At 42.8% G+C, this 17,207-nt stretch overlaps 1 protein-coding gene across 1 annotated transcript in view; it reads right to left on the bottom strand.

Annotated features, from left to right (window-relative positions):
* Nucleotides 1–241: 241 nt before the first annotated feature.
* Nucleotides 242–17,207, bottom strand: part of rab3gap1 (RAB3 GTPase activating protein subunit 1) — a 41,780-nt gene continuing 24,814 nt past the window's right edge. The window contains exons 21-24 of the mRNA XM_079292939.1: nucleotides 17,021–17,124; nucleotides 15,557–15,672; nucleotides 13,096–13,198; nucleotides 242–1,699 (exon numbers count right to left, since the gene is read on the bottom strand). Of these exons, the coding sequence (XP_079149065.1) occupies nucleotides 1,466–1,699; nucleotides 13,096–13,198; nucleotides 15,557–15,672; nucleotides 17,021–17,124 (557 nt within the window). The 3' untranslated portion in view covers nucleotides 242–1,465. The remainder of the gene's footprint in view (nucleotides 1,700–13,095; nucleotides 13,199–15,556; nucleotides 15,673–17,020; nucleotides 17,125–17,207) is intronic.

Genomic DNA, 17,207 nt, shown 5'->3' with positions numbered 1-17,207 from the left:
GTACGACTGGAACAGAACAGGGACCCATTGATAAAGAAGCTCCATAACGCCATAGAGTCCTTTAACTATTGTTGCACAGGTGGTCTGAACAAGCAGTCCAGTGTTAACATGGTTCCTCAAATCTGTCCATGCTTGATGATGCACATGGCCAAGCCACATTTACTGACTGTGACAGGACAGTGTTGATTTTTACATTAGAGCACCAACAATACATGTACTGTACACACTAAATACACGGGTGACTCACATCACTTGTTACATCAGAGTTACACCTACAAAGCATTAACCGTTGGTTAAAGAGACAAAACCACCATTTTTCATTTCAATGAATGCAAACTTGTGAGTGATCACACTGGCTTCAGCTGTGATAAGTTGCGTTTGATTTTTGTATTTGTACTTCAGAGCAGGCTCTATAAGATGTGCGACTGCTCTTATGCTTCATCAACGAGCACTGCTGTCCAAAACACTGGGTGGATGTATCAGCAACTGCTTCAGCCTTTAAACCAGAGCTGAAAAGACATCAACACATCAAGTAGGATGAGTAAAGCCTCGCTGTGCACCACAACACAAGGACAGAAGAATGGTTTGAAGAGTCATTTATGTTGTACTATCATGTGGCATGTGGTCAGCAATAAGGTAAAACCTATGTGAAGGAGACCAGAACAAGAGAACCATGTGGCCAAAACAATACACAAAATGTACAAAGAATAAGCTCCGACGGTAAAATGGATTAATGTATTTGCATGTTTCATGTATTGTGTGATCAGCTATCACAGAGAGCTGCAGGAGACAGAAGGCTGGCTCCTTCAAATCATTGAAAAGTCCCCTGGCATGTTTTTATCTGAGGACAAGACAAATATGCACAACTTGTATTGACGTACTACGGATTATAATCCATATACCATCTCGAAGCTTTCCAACACAACAAAAACGTTGTTTTGAAAGTGGAACCTTGAAATCCTACGTGAAAACAGTGGTATAGTGTTGTATAGTGGAAGAGAAGCGTCTGAAGGAACTGTATGGGTGAGTGTGTCGTCTTTGACCAGTGTGAGTAAGACCCCCTCACTTCTAATTTTAGGCCGCCCGCTCTTCTACAGAGTCAATGTGATGACATGTCATTCTAAGTTGCAGTCGGTCGAACAGAGTCTAAGTGTGCTGCTGAGGAACTTTACCCTTTTCCACTTCTGTTTTACTAAGTAACCACAATGCAATGCAATAAATAATATAAAGTAATCTAAAGGGATCTCTTTCTCATTTCAGATAGCAATACTCATTAATGTGTTGGCAAGAGTTATATAGACAACACATGTCATGCATGAATAGAAACATTCACTGGACAAGCATTTATACCGACACACAAACCCATCAATTAAGAGAGTGAATCATTGTATGTCTCTGCTCTGACAGCAGTGACTTCCAGGTGAACATGGTTTCAGATGAACTACTGTGTAATGGCCGCCTGGTCTTAGAAGAAGGAAGTGTCTGATGAGAAGGCCCCTGCCAGCCTGAACTCCTCCCTCATCAGCACACAGAAGAGGCGCTGAGGCAGCGCTTTGGAGTACGGTGCCGGCCGAGGGACACATGTACGCAGCAGGATCTCCCGGCCCGCCGGAGAAGGGAAGTCTGGCACTTTATTGCTTCCTCCAGTCGGCTTCCTGTCACGGACCAAGTCTTCGTCCAGTGGTGCCAGGAGGGCCGCCTGAGGGTGGAGGGATGGGGAAATGTTACTCACTGGCAATGAAAAGGTAGACAGAGAAGATGCTAAAGAGGTATGCATGTAAACACACCTCTTCAAGGTTAAAACTTAGTTCTACTTTGTTTTCACAATTAATGAATTTAAAGGTTTCTAAAAGGGCAAAGTCAAGAAAATGTTAGTTTGACTCTCAACACATTCTGACCTCTGCCACCCTCAGCCCCAAGGCCAACAGTTCACAAATACATACCCACCATACACTAGGGCAGGGGTATTCAATTCAAATTCCAAAAGGCCCAGATTGACAAAAAGTCCTCGTGCAAAGGTCCGAAACATTACAATAATATCTAACTTGCGCTATTTAGTGCCCCCCACACACACACGATTAAAATACTTAAATCGCGATTTAAATATTTAAATCGCGATTTAAATATTTTAATCGGGATTCATCGCGATTTAAATATAATCGCGATTAAATATTTTAATCGCGATTATTTAATCGCATTGTTTTGCACAAAGTTCAATAATGAATTCAAAACTAGTGTATTGCTGCACTTTTATTTTAAGAGTACTGCTATATGAACAAAAGTACAATAACATTTGGTTTGCAAACACAAAAACACATCAGGTGCTTGTTAACAGCAGTATTCCCTTTACACAGCAGCAGTTATAACACAGTTATGATTCTGATAATAGATATTCAGCCAGTGTTCACAACTTTATCTTCGTGTGTAAGATATGCAATTTTAAATATACACCTTGACAACTACAAACCTATCTACGTTATGTTTTTATGTTTGTTAAATTCTCAGTAGCGATAACTAAATTATGCTTATTATACATATTACAAACAAAACACTTTAAAAACTCTAATATGTGTGGTATTTGTTATAAATGTACGTTGGTACATAGATTAGATTTGAAAACTTTATTAATCACCAGTGGGGAAACTCTTTTGCCACCCAAAAACTCATACAGAGGGTGATAATAAGCTGTACTTGGAGGGATTTAGGACCCAGGGGAATGTAGGTCAAGCATGGAACCTGTAGTCTGTACCGTGGCAGTCACGTGCAGCATGTGGAAGTTAAGCTAATAAAGAGTTGCAGCTTGTTCTCTCGTGCTTATATGTTTATTTAAAAACTTCACCCCTATTCACCCGCCCGCGCTCTCAGGTCAAACGTTTTAGGTCTTCTGTCTGTCCCACACACTCGCCTTAAGACCCGCGGTGACCAAGCTTTTGAGGCAGTAGCACCAAGGCTGTGGAATGCTCTGCCTGCACCACTACGCTTTGCAGATTCTGTGAACGCATTCAGAAATCAGCTCAAAACTCACCTCTTTAGACTGGCGTTTGGGTAAAACCCATGTCCTAGACCTGCTTTGTAAAAAGCGCTTTATAAATAAATTTTACTTACTTGCTATAGAGGTATACTGGTAGGTATAAAGGTATACTGGTGGGTAGAGGTATACTGGTAGGTAGAGCTATACTGGTAGGTAGAGGTATACTGGTGGGTAGAGGTACACTGGTGGGTAGAGGTACACTGGTAGGTAGAGCTATACTGGTAGGTCGAGCTATACTGGTAGGTAGAGGTATACTGGTAGTTAGAGGTATACTGGTAGGTAGAGGTATACTGGTAGGTAGAGGTACACTGGTAGGTAGAGGTACACTGGTAGGTAGAGGTACACTGGTAGGTAGAGGTACACTGGTAGGTAGAGGTACACTGGTAGGTAGAGGTACACTGGTAGGTAGAGGTACACTGGTAGGTAGAGCTATACTGGTAGGTAGCGGTACACTGGTAGGTAGAGGTACACTGGTAGGTAGAGGTACACTGGTAGGTAGAGGTACACTGGTAGGTAGAGCTATACTGGTAGGTAGAGCTATACTGGTAGTTAGAGGTATACTGGTAGGTAGAGCTATACTGCTAGGTAGTGGTATACTGGTAGTTAGAGGTATACTGGTAGTTAGAGGTATACTGGTAGGTCGAGCTATACTGGTAGTTAGAGCTATACTGGTAGTTAGAGCTATACTGGTAGTTAGAGCTATACTGGTAGGTCGAGCTATACTGGTAGGTCGAGCTATACTGGTAGTTAGAGCTATACTGGTAGTTAGAGCTATACTGGTAGTTAGAGCTATACTGGTAGTTAGAGCTATACTGGTAGATAGAGCTATACTGGTAGTTAGAGCTATACTGGTAGGTAGAGCTATACTTGTAGGTAGAGCTATACTTGTAGGTAGAGGTATACTGGTAGGTAGAGCTATACTGGTAGTTACCTCGTCACTGGTGAAGTCAGCCAGCTTGACGTAAGCAGCAGGAGAAGAAACAACACACAAATACAGTAGAATGGAGGAAACGTAGAACAAAAAAGAAGAAGCACGTTTGGTATGTTTCGCTTGGAAAAAATTACCTCACAAGCATACACATACAGGGTCGGAAATTCACATATTTTTTGGGGGCAATTTTTGCCCCCACTGACTGAAATCCAGGGGCATTTTCAAAAAATTGGGGGCATTTTTTGAAACTTGTGAAATAACATTTAACCGTTGTTCAAAATAATACATATACTTATTTAGGCTTACAGTATATGAGCAATTGTCATCAAATGGCAATAATAAGACTTAGGCAGTAGTCTACAGATTCAAAGTGTTTTCTTAGATTTATTTAACAAAAAACAAACAAATCAGACAATCATATTCAATTTTATTGTTATTTCTTTGTGGTTATTTATTGTTATTATTAAATGTTTTAAACAACTATGAACAATTATTAAGTCAACGATGCGTTGATTACATATACATCAGTCATTGTATGTAATTATTGAGAAAAAATATTTTTGTAGCACCTCAAATATTGTGATATTACCCATTTTTGTGCTGAACTTATGCATTAGTCATTGTGTGGAATTTGAGAAAAACATTTTTATAGCACCTTAACATTTTTAAAAATGTGCCATTTGAAGGTACAAATTCAGTTCAGAGTTTTTACTCAGTAAAATATCTTAATTGACTGTCAGTCAGGTATTATTAATTTCCAGCAACCCTCAAATCAAATAGACACTTTACGCACAATTTAGGTGTATTTTTACCTTTAACTCACGAGATGCAGGTAGCATGTTTTATACTTAATGTGAATGTAATCTATTTTCCATTATGCAATATGTATACTTTGTTGGCATCTTATTCTGAAAACAGGATGTTCGTCTTAAGAAACCGGATGTTGTCTCACGTTAATCTTTCCGCTAACTTTCAAAGTCCTTCGCTCATCCCAATCTGCTCCGTTTGAATGAGTTTACCGTGAATTAGAAGTGATTAAGAAGCGCTCCATTTTTTTCGGGGGCATTTTTTTGCCCCTCTCCTAGTGATATCAGGGGCAAAATGATATTTCTTAGGGGCAGTTTTGCCCTTTGCCCTCGTGTATTTCTGACGCTGTACACATACATATGTATCGTAATGCAAAGGAGCAGCACGGTTTCACAACAGATAGTTTAGAATGTTAAGCTGCATCACAAAATCACAGCTCTACGCAGAAGACAAGTTGTTACAACTCAAATGTGCAGGAAATAACAGGTTTTGGCTCCCAGCATTCTTGATTTATTTTTTGCTGAAAGAATTATTGAATTAACATGGTAGCAGAGGATGGTGGCTGGCAATTACAAAGTTCCACCACCGTTTGACGAGAAGAAGTCTTATGAGAGCTGGAAAAATGAGGTTGAAATTTGGAGACTGGCGACGGATGTGAGGAATTAAAGTTTAAAAGCAATCCTAAGTATGTTTAATAGCACCCCTAGTGGTGGATATCATATGTTACAGTATATTTACTTATAGAAGTTTCAACCAAAAAGCATAGTCATTAGATGTATTTAACACTGTAAGTATAGTCATTGGATGGATTAAACACTGAAGATCTGCTGAAATGTATTAAATATTAGGTCAGATAGGGTTTTCAGATACGCCCATATGAATCAGTACAGGATGGCAAAGCGTGAATCAAGCAGGTAAATGACTATATAAGGTACGGAAGCACATTTGCCAACTGAAAGTGTTGAAGAAAATCATAACTTAGGATCGAACTGAACACATTCGGTGTCATAAGAAAACGGTTTATATAACTTGTTATGTTGAACACATTTGGTTACATAAAAACATTCTTAGAAAGTGATTAAGGCGCGCCAGACAAATTGTAATATATCACTCAATATATCAATTTGTCTCCAAACATTTCCCGTACACGAATCGTGTGTTCTACCAAAAGGTTATCTCGACCCAGACGAAGACATGAGAGCATGACCTAATGAGGAGACCAGATGTGCTTTGTTTGTGGTTCAACCGGCTGGTTTGATTGGTGGAAAGTGACTTAAGGGGGATGAATTTTGACTATAAGAGTAAGCTGTGAAAAGTAATACATTGGATTTGTTGAACTTGTTGAATGTTGGCTTGTGCTTATTAAAACACTTCCCGCTGGGTTGCAACTTCAATTCGCCGTCTCTTCTCGTCATTTTGTCACAACAAATGACAAATACTTGTGTGCAATATCTGAATAAGTAGTCTAAACGAGCGGCCTGGCCGCGATTCCATCTGATTGAGTGGCTTGGATGAGAGTAGCTTGAACGAGTGCATATAATCTGAATTGTGTAGTTCAGGTGAGAAAGTAGTTTCAACGAATTGTTTAGATGAGAGTATAGCTAACCGACTGAGTTGTGTGGTCAAGCTAGTGGCGTCGTAGACGGATTATCAGAGCGTCGAGTGAGCTGAGCGGACTAAGTGTTGCGAGTGAATTATGTGAAGTCAACGACGGTCATTTCATTGTCTCACGGTTGCGGCTTGGGTTCAGTGAACAGTAGCCAAACATAGCGAATTACCCTATCGAGAATCGAGTGTTCCTTCGCTTGAGGAGACTGATTTCCGGGAAGTGGTTCGCTGGTTTTAACTGCAGTTCACGGGGACTGAATTTGGGGTGGATAAAGGAAAGAGGTAACTGTTGTATTTCGTTATAAATGTTGTTGCATTGTTGAAAATGGCGTTGTAAAGGAGATTATTGTGATAAAATACGGCGTGAATGAATTGGTTGAACCGGAGGCTGCAAGCCTGCTCCGGTGTTTAGCCCGAGATAACTAGATAAGAGGAGATTAGAAAAATAACCGGTGCACTAGTGAAAAGCCAAGGCCCGGTCTTAGTGAGATAAAGAATGTGTGTATTCGGCATGCTATCGAGTTAAGACTACGGTGCTTTGTGTGTGTTGACTGAAGGCACGTTAGCCTGGCTGTTGTGTTGGCTGCAGGCATGTGTTCGCAGTTAGCCTAACCTGTTGTGTTAGCTACGGCGCACATGCGGTAAGCACATGTCCTTTAACAAAAAATAGAAGGAAAACGAGGAGAAGATGGAAAAGATGTAGACGAAGAGAAAGAATTCAGAGAACTGGAATGCGCCAGAGCAAATCTGCAACCGCAGATAGAAGCAAAAACAAAGGAAGTAAAAAAAAGCAAAGAGGAAGTGAAAAAGAGGGGACAAAGAAGAAGAATACACTAGGACAGCGGTTCCCAAACTTTTTAGGCCGCGCACCCCCTTCTACATCCCGACCGGGTTCGCGCACCCCCCCCCCCTTAATAATAAAAAAAAAAAAGAAGCAACAGAGCCTTTTAAGCCTTCATAGCCGCATAATAATCGGACCAATGAGAGAACAGTTTGCTCGCGCGTGGCATTTGTTTACAAGATTTAGTCCGCTGTTAAATGTTGCAGTGTGAACACAAACCGAACAAAGGAGCAACTGCAACAAAGCAAACGAACTGAAGGTGTGAAAACGCCCTGAAACACTGCAACAAAGTTTCAATAACTTTCAGTGACACAAGGCGTCACTTTTAAAGAGCAATCAGGATGCGAGCACACACGCACAGGCTCAGAGGCAGATTATCACATTTAATTTACAATTAATGAGCGACTAATGTAGCCAGGATGTCTTCGGACAAAGCATCGATGCGGCGCGACACAGTGTTGTTGGACACCGGGATCATGTCCAACTTTTTTGCTTCTTTCTCCCCAATCATACATTCCACCATCTCTCTGGCAGCTGGCGAGCTCACGTCTTCAGTGATTGTGTGCGGTAGCCCCTTTCTCGCTATTCTGTAACCAGATATGAAGCCCGTAGTGCGTCATTTATAGACCCAACACATGAATGAGACTCCAGTTGTTTTTGGCTGTTTTGTAACTCCTCCAATTTGGATATAAACAATGTAAGGGGCTTTTGACTTGCACTGGCATGCTTGGTGTTCAGGTGGCGACGTAAATAAGAGCTTCAGACTGTTAGCCAGAACCTCACTGCACACCACGCACTGTGGCTTTGGGCAATCTGCGTTGCCAATCCAAGTGAAGCCCAGACACAGATCATTTTCATCATATTTCCTCTTTTTTTCCCAGTCTGATGCTCACTCTCGTTTCCTCTTTTTTCACCTCGACTCCGCGATGGGCCGATGTGCTCCCGATTTGTCTGTGCTATCCCTTCCTCCTTTTCGGTCTCCTCCGTCTCATCTTCCTCTGACTCTGGCTCGATTTCTTCTCCCGGTCTCTCCCGATTGGATTAATTACATATATTATAACCAGCAGCATTTTGTAAACTTCAAACGTGAGCAGGTAGATAAAACTAGTTTAATGACCTGCAGAATCGAATGGCATTAGATATGATTTTAGCAGGGAGAGGCGGAGTTTGCAAAATGTTTGGATCTGCCTGTTGTGCTTTCATTCCGAACAACACAGACCCTGATTGATCGGTGACCAAGGCTCTGGCCAGATTGACAGCTCTCAGCCAAGAGCGAGCAGAGAACTCTGGTGTTGAAGATCCGCTCACCAGCTGGTTGGATGGTATGTTTGTAAAATGGAAAAATGCATTTTTGTCCACAATAACCTCTCTTTGTGTTGTCGCTACAGTCCTGGTCCTCTGTGGACGCTGTTGCATCCCTTGCATCCGTGGACTTCTACAGAGGTTAATTGATACTGCGCTTAGTGAGCCAAACATACAGGGTAACCAGTTACGTATAGATGATGAGGATGAACTTGAACTCTGATGGATATGACTGTTTAGTTAGGCAACGATACCCTTGGACCAGTAAGTGAAATAAAGGCTTCTAGTAGCACCCCTAGTGGTGGATATTATATGTTACAGTATACTTACTTATAGAAATTTAAACCAAAAAGCATATTCATTAGATGTATTGAACACTGTAAGTATAGTCATTGGATGTAACATGATTAAACACTGTGAAGAAGATTTGCTGAAATGTATGAAGTATTAGGTCAGATAGGGTTTTCAGATACGCCCATATGAATGAGTGCAGGATGGCCAAGCGAGGATATTGGAGTATGCTGCTTTCAGGAAGGAGGAGGCCGGACCAGAAGAATGAGTCATAAGCCAGTTGGAGCTAATTGGATTTCAGCCAATCACTGAGCTGATACGGGACATCTCAGAGACACTGACACACAAAAGACTGGATCTACAGGCATCTGGAGATCCTCTGCGGACCATCGGCCACACACTAGTCTGCCGGCTGGCCCAGATTGGGCCTCAATTTCATGAAATATTATGTTATTAATAGTGTGATTCAGTTTGTCACTGTTTTAGCTTCCATTAATTGTTAAAATACTTTTGATTGTAACTTGAACCAGCTGAGTTTTTTGGCCTGAGTTCATGGTCCTCCATGCAGACTGTTCAGTGACAATGGGGGTGAATTAAACAACAAAGATATGAGGAACATGGCTGAAAGCTTCAATATTGAAGTGAAAACAACTGCAGCTTACAGCCCATGGAGCAATGGGCTTTTGGAAAGACACAATCAAACCCTCACTGAAATCCTGATGAAAGTGAAGAGGGACAATGGATGTGACTGGAGGATGGCAAAGATGGAAGACGTGCAGCCATTGTTGTTGATGTCATGCATACGTTTTAAGTAAAGTCTTAAACATGTACAGTTGTCACTGGAGTTATTGAATTAACAGGGAGAACCCGCTACACCGTGGGACAACCCCGACACCGTGGGAGAACCCGCTACACCGTGGGAGAACCCGCTACACCGTCAGGGTTCCCACACTTGCCTTGAAAAGAATTTCCATGCTACCTCCTGATTTTCCAAGTACCATATTAAGCGATGATCTGTAGGCCCCCGAAGCTTTCCGCCCCCATCCGCGCCCCCCTCCCCTCACAACCCCCTAGGACACCTGACTACTTACTTGATTTAAAAGATGTGCCAGTCAAGTCTACATTGTAAATGCTTAGAGATTATGTCTTATTGATAATATTGTTGGGGTCTCACCAAATGGCTTCAACATGTGCTGTGAACAAAGAGAATCAGGCCTTCCCTTTTTCAAGCAAAGGTTTCATCCTGATTGTGGTTTGATGAGAGCAAACCTCCTCTGAAGGAATTTCACACTAGGGTGTGAATTCCCCCCCCCCCCAAAAAAACCATGGTCACCTGAATGCACCGCTGCAATCTCATTGGCCGAAGGCCAAGAGACCCCAGGACCCCTGTGGTTCAACCACTGTCCAACAAAACTGCCTGCAGATCACACCTCCTTGCTTTTTCCACCAATCCCTCGGGGTAGAAGGAGGCACGCAAACGCTCTCTTCGCCCGTCCAGGCCACAGAAGATCCAGCTTTCCCCACCAGCGCGACGCTGGCCACGCAGGCCACGAGGCAGCAACGGCCTTCTCCCCTCCTCAAACCCTGACAGGTCACAAGCCATTTCGCTGGTCGAAACAACAGTGTTCCACGCTGACTAAAGGCCCACTCAGCCCACGCGATCCGTTCTCCGCTTTTTTGTTTTTCCCTTTTTTTTTTGGTGCACAAACCGGCACAGAGGAGCCCGACGAAGCCTCGCTCCTCTCATGACCGATGATTCCCGGTACGACGCACGGACCACGCCGTCAGCCGAAGTTAGATCATCCCCCCCTGCAGCGAGGATTGATCACGTCTGCGTGTGCTCCAGAGCCACGCCACAACGATCGAAACAGCGCCGGCAAAGCCGCGCTGCAAGCAGCCCCCCCCCCCTTTTCCTTCTGGATGAAAAGGACAGATTCGGCCACAAACACTCTCCAACTTTGCAACGAAGCATCGACAAGTAAGGTTCATGGTATCTGGGAGTAGCTTAGCTTAAATTAACTTAAGTTTAATTCAGGCCATTCATTTATATGTTGATATTCCCGTGTTTTGTGTGTTTAAGTTACTGTCGCGTGATATCGAGGTATTGCGCAACTCCTCGCGGACCACGAGATCCGCTCTATGGTGCATTCCCGTATTCTGTTTGTGTTAAGACACTGTCGCATTATACGGAGGTATTTACGCAATCATTGCGGACCAGAGAAGCTCCGCTGTATTTGTGTATTAACTGCTATGACTGTTTATTTGGGGATTATTTTCATTCATTGTATTCCACTCCGTGTGGTATTCTCTCTTCATAAAATCAGCTCTGTGAGTGAAGTGTGGAATCTCGGCTATCGTACATAACTGCCGGCAGTTCTACCGACAACGGCACTTTGTGTACGATACGGCCAGCGATCCCCAGTCTCACTACAACGCGGACCGCACGCAGAAGTTTGATTCATGACCCCCACCTTTGCTCTCTTTCTTGCCTCTCACGTAACACGCACACACACAGCTCCTATCTCTGCCCCTGGGGGAAACCCCGTTCAAACGATCGCCTCACGGCACACGTGATTATATACAGCAGTCTCACCGCCATTTTGTCCGAGTCACTCGACTCCGCCATCTGGTGGTAGTATCTTAAGGCCCCTCCCCTTTTGTCCGCATCACTCGACGCCGCCATCTTTGTAGTCTTTAGCAGTAGCTGTAAGACTCTCCTTCCTTTTCACCCACAGACCCACACACACACACAGACATACACCCTCATCCATTTTATTCATTCTTTAGTTTAGGCATATAAAATTGTATGATAACGTTTGTTGGTTGCAATATTAATTGATTTGATCATTTACTATTTTGATTCAATAAACTCTGTTATACTTTAAGGAGCAGTCGTCTGTGATTACTTGTGCATGTGTATGTAATAAAACTGTATGTAGTAGCCTGTGTTCGAACTTAACCCTTCACTGTCACTGAATGTATAGTCATACTCAGACTATTAACATTATGAGTGACTACTAATTATGAGATTTAGTTTTATCGTTTGGTTATTGGTCCCTGTCCGCAGGGTGGTGCCCCGTTATTAATAATCATTAATAATTGTTACATACATTAATAATTCTATTGATGTCAAGAATTCAGTTTCTTAAATGCTGATATCCCAAACACGCTCCTTACGTTCCCAACAATATCAATGCATGAAATAATGCAACAAGCTGTGGATGAACAACAAACGTTTTGTAGACCCAGACAGCCAGAACCTCACTGCACCGACTGTCTCCTAAAAATTACGTTCCCCCAAAACTAAAATGCATTCTCAATTACGTTTGACCAAAAACGTATTTTCTCCCTGATTACGTTTCAGGGACACCGTGGGAGAACCCGCTACATGAGACATGTAGCGTTAAAGCGCCTTGAGTGGACGGAAGAAAAGCACAATACAAGTATAGTCCATTTACACCAGGGGAACCCGCTACACTGTGGGAGACTTGATATTTTGCTGATGCAGGCGATGGCGCTCAGGAAGAGAATGACGAAGGAGAGGAGTTTAGAGAACTCTCGATGACAATGTGCTGAGTAAAAATGTTAACATATGTTTAGTTATTGACTTTGTGAGGGATGTGAGAATATCAGACACAAAAACACTTTCAGCAGTAATAAATGAAACCTGGTCTCGTTTACAGCGTCTCCTGTGCACAAGCGAGGGTCCTCATGAGACACCCAAACACCACGGCTGATGACCCAGTCCAAATGATGGTGAAATCCATTGTGAGGCTCGAGTATTGCATCGATATATTTTAAGTTAGAGTGGGGGTATGATATTTTAAAGATCTTTATAATGTTGTTGAAGTGTTTGTCCCAACACTCACTGGCATTACAGTTTTTGGATGCTACTGCAATTTTTTTTTTTTATTCCACAAGCTATTTAGGCATTTTCAGTCAGATAAGAATAAATAAACAACTCTGTTACATACTACAATCATATAGCAGGCAAAATAGCCATCATTAAAGTACCTTTTGCAATTTCAATTGAAATGGGCTTCTATATCTCAGTAAACTAAACCGCTGGCTGACAGACGGACATGAAGAACAGATGATCAGTTGAAGCAACCTGTTTGTTTCATTAGCTTGCAATTTTACTTCCATTTCCAAACTTGAAATGAAACTTATACCTACACTACCTGGTCTCGTCACATGGTAAGATTCCTACCATGAACACATCCTGAGAGAACCCCCCCCCCTGGTGAACTGTGTCACAGGGAGCAGGAGAGTGAGGCTTCTTACCCCCTGAGCGTTGACAAACAGCCTGTGGATGATGCTGCCGGCCGGCCCCTGGCCAGCTCCAATCACCACCACCTCTGGTTCTTCCAAAAGGGAGCTCACAAACCTGGAGGAAGACATCAAATGTTGGTCACAGTAGAATAAATAGGTCAGTGCAACCGATTGGTACACATGGGGGATAGCGTTAGTTAAGTCACACCTACATTATCTGACATCCGCTCTTTCATTCCAATCATATTCACATGGAGGCCCATTATAAACCCAGTTCCCTCCACCAGCCCAACATCCTCCTTCTGAGACCCTGGGGTCCTAGATCCTGGGGTACTTCTGGCCCGATACGGGGCTACTTACTGACTCAGCTCTCTATTAAAAGATTGTCGAGCTGGTGTTCTTGCGAGGGAACTCGCCTGGCTCTTCTAACTGCCGTTACTCCCGACGTCTACCCTGCTTCCTCCGGTCTGAGTGCACTCGGTCGAGGGGCCACCCTGATCCCGGGCGCTCCCACCAGTCGCGTCGGTTATGGCAGCTTCCCTCTTCTGGATCCGTGCTCTTGGTAAATGCCAGGTTAGGTTTTAACGGCTAGGATTACTTCTAAAACCGTAAGGGATTGTTAAGTGGATTCGGTCTTCTAGGATAACCTTACAGAACTCAGTTGTTGGACATACAATGGATTTAACTTTTTACTGCCACGAGGAACTGTTACTACCTGAGCAAATAAATGCACTTGAGAAATTTACTTTAAATGCAGATTAGATATTTATTTCAGGTTATATTTAGTTAATTTGCAATGGTTAAGCTACAGCTCACATAAAATGTCACTACACTTGATTCGTTACTTTAATTTTCTTCTCAGGTTATACTCATTGGTTTTAGATGACGGTTCGGTGGAGCCGGATTGTCGATGTAATAAAAAATCCTTTTGGGGTTTTTAGGAGCGAAGGTTCGGCCAGACCCCCCAGGCTCCTCCTGCGCGGCAAACGAAGTCCGTTCAGCGATCCTCAAGGCTCAGTACAAAGCCTTTAAGGCGGCTGTGTCCATCCGTTGTCCAGTTGTTAAAGTCAAGCAGGGGGGAGAGGTGATTCTCCGTCTTTCAATTTTTGTCCACGAACGGCGGTCTTCTTTCCGTGAACAGAGACGAAATCCTCCGAAGCGGCTGTCGAACGAGGTCCAGTGTTTCTCCATGGATGGCTCGGTCGGCGTCCCATCGTGAATTCCCGTCTTGCTGTTTGCAAGTTACTTCTTTTATAACACTTTTGGGCTGCCTCTCGCGTCTCTCCCGCCTCTTCCTCAACACGGGGTCCCTCAGCCCGTGATTAACATGACATTATTGATTTGGTGCATGTGCTTCGAAAAGTACCTACATTTTGTGTGTGTGTGCATGACGAAATCACCCCAACTTCCCTGTCTGGGTGTTCAACATCTGTTGCACTTCCCCTTTTCCTACACTCACACATTTCTAACACAGATTAGTTATCATAATCACAGTTACAGTTGTTATAATCAGTTACAGTTGTTAATCACTTTACTTAGTACACATTTGCTTATAAAATGATTATTGATCTCATCCTTCATCATTATTGTGCTTTGTGTCTTTTCTTCTCAACCACCATTATTTCCCCATCCCTTGAAGCCAACACCCTGCTTACTTCCTCTTTCTCCGTACTTTCTACACTCAGACAGCACTATACTCAGATACACTTATTATTATTATTATCAGGTTTACATTTGTTAAATCACTCTATGTATTAAACATTTGTTATGTAACGATCATACACTTTATCTTTCGATTACACTTTAACTATTGATTTCTGAGTATATGCTTTATGCTTTTTATATCCTGACCTTCCCCTGATCGTGTATGCATGTTTTCGAGGCAGCTCTCGTGAGCTCAACTCTTCTCGACAGACCTAATGCCTGTGTGTTCAGCACAATGTTAAACAGCAGAGGCTTTCCACCAAACCGTTTCACCGTTTGCTGTAAATGGTCAGTTTCTAAATCAAGTTCTAAGTACTTGAGCTGCTGTAAAAACACATTGCTCCAAAATGTCTGACAATGACTAATATATTTGAGTTCTGGACATCTCTGACTACATATATATTCAAAATCATTCTACTGTATCAATTTAGAGAATTGCCAAAATGAAAGTCTCATATTTGCACCTTGAACTAGCTAAACTTCTAAAAAGTACAAAGGTACTGTAAACATTGGTAAGTTCAGCTATGCTCCCAGATAACACCAGCAGGCCACCGCTGTTTACAAGCTAAGTTGCTAAGACTTAACTTTAGTCAAAGAACATCAGCAAACACAACATTTATCTTACTTATTAGCTGGAATGTACTTAAAATGAGTACCATATACTCCATCCGTGTCACCAACACACGCCCCGAGGCAGTTGATTAAGGGGAAACGCTGTCGCCGTGTCTCTCACTGACATGATGCTCAAATAAAATGCTGAGTAACTTACTTCTCTAGCTCTTCTGTGTCCTCTCCCTTCCCGCCCTCACAACTGGCAAACTTGGCCTTGAGGGAGCGAGCTCTGGTGATGGCCGTCTCCATGAACATCAGCTGATTGATGAAATCCTACAGGTGGAGAAAGATCACACACACGCATACTGTCAGAACAGATGATGGAGGAAGTTCACATTAGATAGGCTTCTACTCCATCGCATTGACAAGTAGAATGAAGTCCATATGTGTCGTCAGCATTATGATAGTTTTTGTTTGCTCTACTTAAAGGAACAGTGTGTGACATGTATGTGGAACGTTCTACATGGATAGTGGCTCTTTTTCACAGAGTCCGCCATCTTGCACCACCATGTTTCTACACTAGCACCATCGAGAGCCTTCTTCGTTTTTCCATTACCCAACGGTAAGGGATAGGTAACGGAACTCAGTATTAAACGGGTCCCAGGGCTAAATGACACCTCTGTCCCGGAACCCTCACATCAGTACAGGAACAATCCTTTAACGGGGAGAACCTTAGCGAGAGCAACAGAGGAGGGATCCCTCTCCCAGGATGGACAGAAGTGCAATTCAAAAAATACACTTGCTCAAACTGTCCCTATATCCTGACAGTAGCACATGAGACCGATCATCTGTGAAGAAATCAGGTTCCTCTGCCACCTTTTAGTGCTCCTAATGGCATTAAGATTCCACTGATACTCTGATGCAGCTGTCAATCCCTGCAGGTGAAGCTGATCAATATGCCAAACTGGGCAGCGCTGATCAAATATGAGTCAATATTCTGTAACTGTATTGCCTCAAATGCATTCAGAACATATTTCAGTGTTTTTACTGTTCAGCTACAAATGAGAAGGTTTGTGATCCGGCCTCCATGTTGAAAACAGTCCATGCTGGTGATTGCCTGAGGAGTGTTATTATCATACGACTTTATCTTTATACTTTTTATTACTTGTCGTGTTTGATAGGATATGCAGATGGTGGTGAATATCTACTGTTCTTTTTAAGCCTGGTTTCCACTGCAGAAACGTAATGATCTGCAGCCAGTCAGAGGAAGGCTCACCGCCCGCTTTGGGGACCAGTTTATTTGGTTCATTTTGATCTTTATTTGGGCTCGACATGTTATCATCATAATAATTATGAAACGTTTCTGAAATGCTATGATCAGAGCTAAAACACAGCTAAATGAACTATGTCTGCTGTATCTTTAAACAGTGCACGCATTCATGCTTTCATACATGCTCCCATTCCTTTTGGGTGTTAACAGTCATGAGAACCAAAATATCTAATTCAAGAGTTTTGCCTGATAAAGGACCCATAAACTAGCAGCGCCTCAATAGTTTGAGTCTGCTTCTCTGGTGCTGCTGTTTCTCAGTAACGTTCAGGTCAAGTGGCTACTTAAATCTGGTCAGTTTCACTGGCAAGCTAGTTTTTCCACTAAGGAGTTCAGAGTTTGGAGTTGACTGACCTCTAACTTTTTGTAGTCATGGTTGAGGGGGTGCAGCAGCTTGCTGGCTTGACCCGTAGCTTGCTGAATGGTCTTTTTGACTGATGGAATGTCTTCTACTGACTCTGTGAGCGAGGGGAGACAGAGGAGAGGAGGAAACAAAACAATGATGAAAGCTGTAAGATGAATCGTAAGCAGGTGATTGATT

The sequence above is a fragment of the Melanostigma gelatinosum genome (genome assembly GCF_949748355.1).
Source record: "Melanostigma gelatinosum genome assembly, chromosome: 21".
In the NCBI taxonomy this organism is placed as follows: domain Eukaryota; kingdom Metazoa; phylum Chordata; class Actinopteri; order Perciformes; family Zoarcidae; genus Melanostigma; species Melanostigma gelatinosum.
This window is presented reverse-complemented; position numbering and strand designations above follow the sequence as displayed.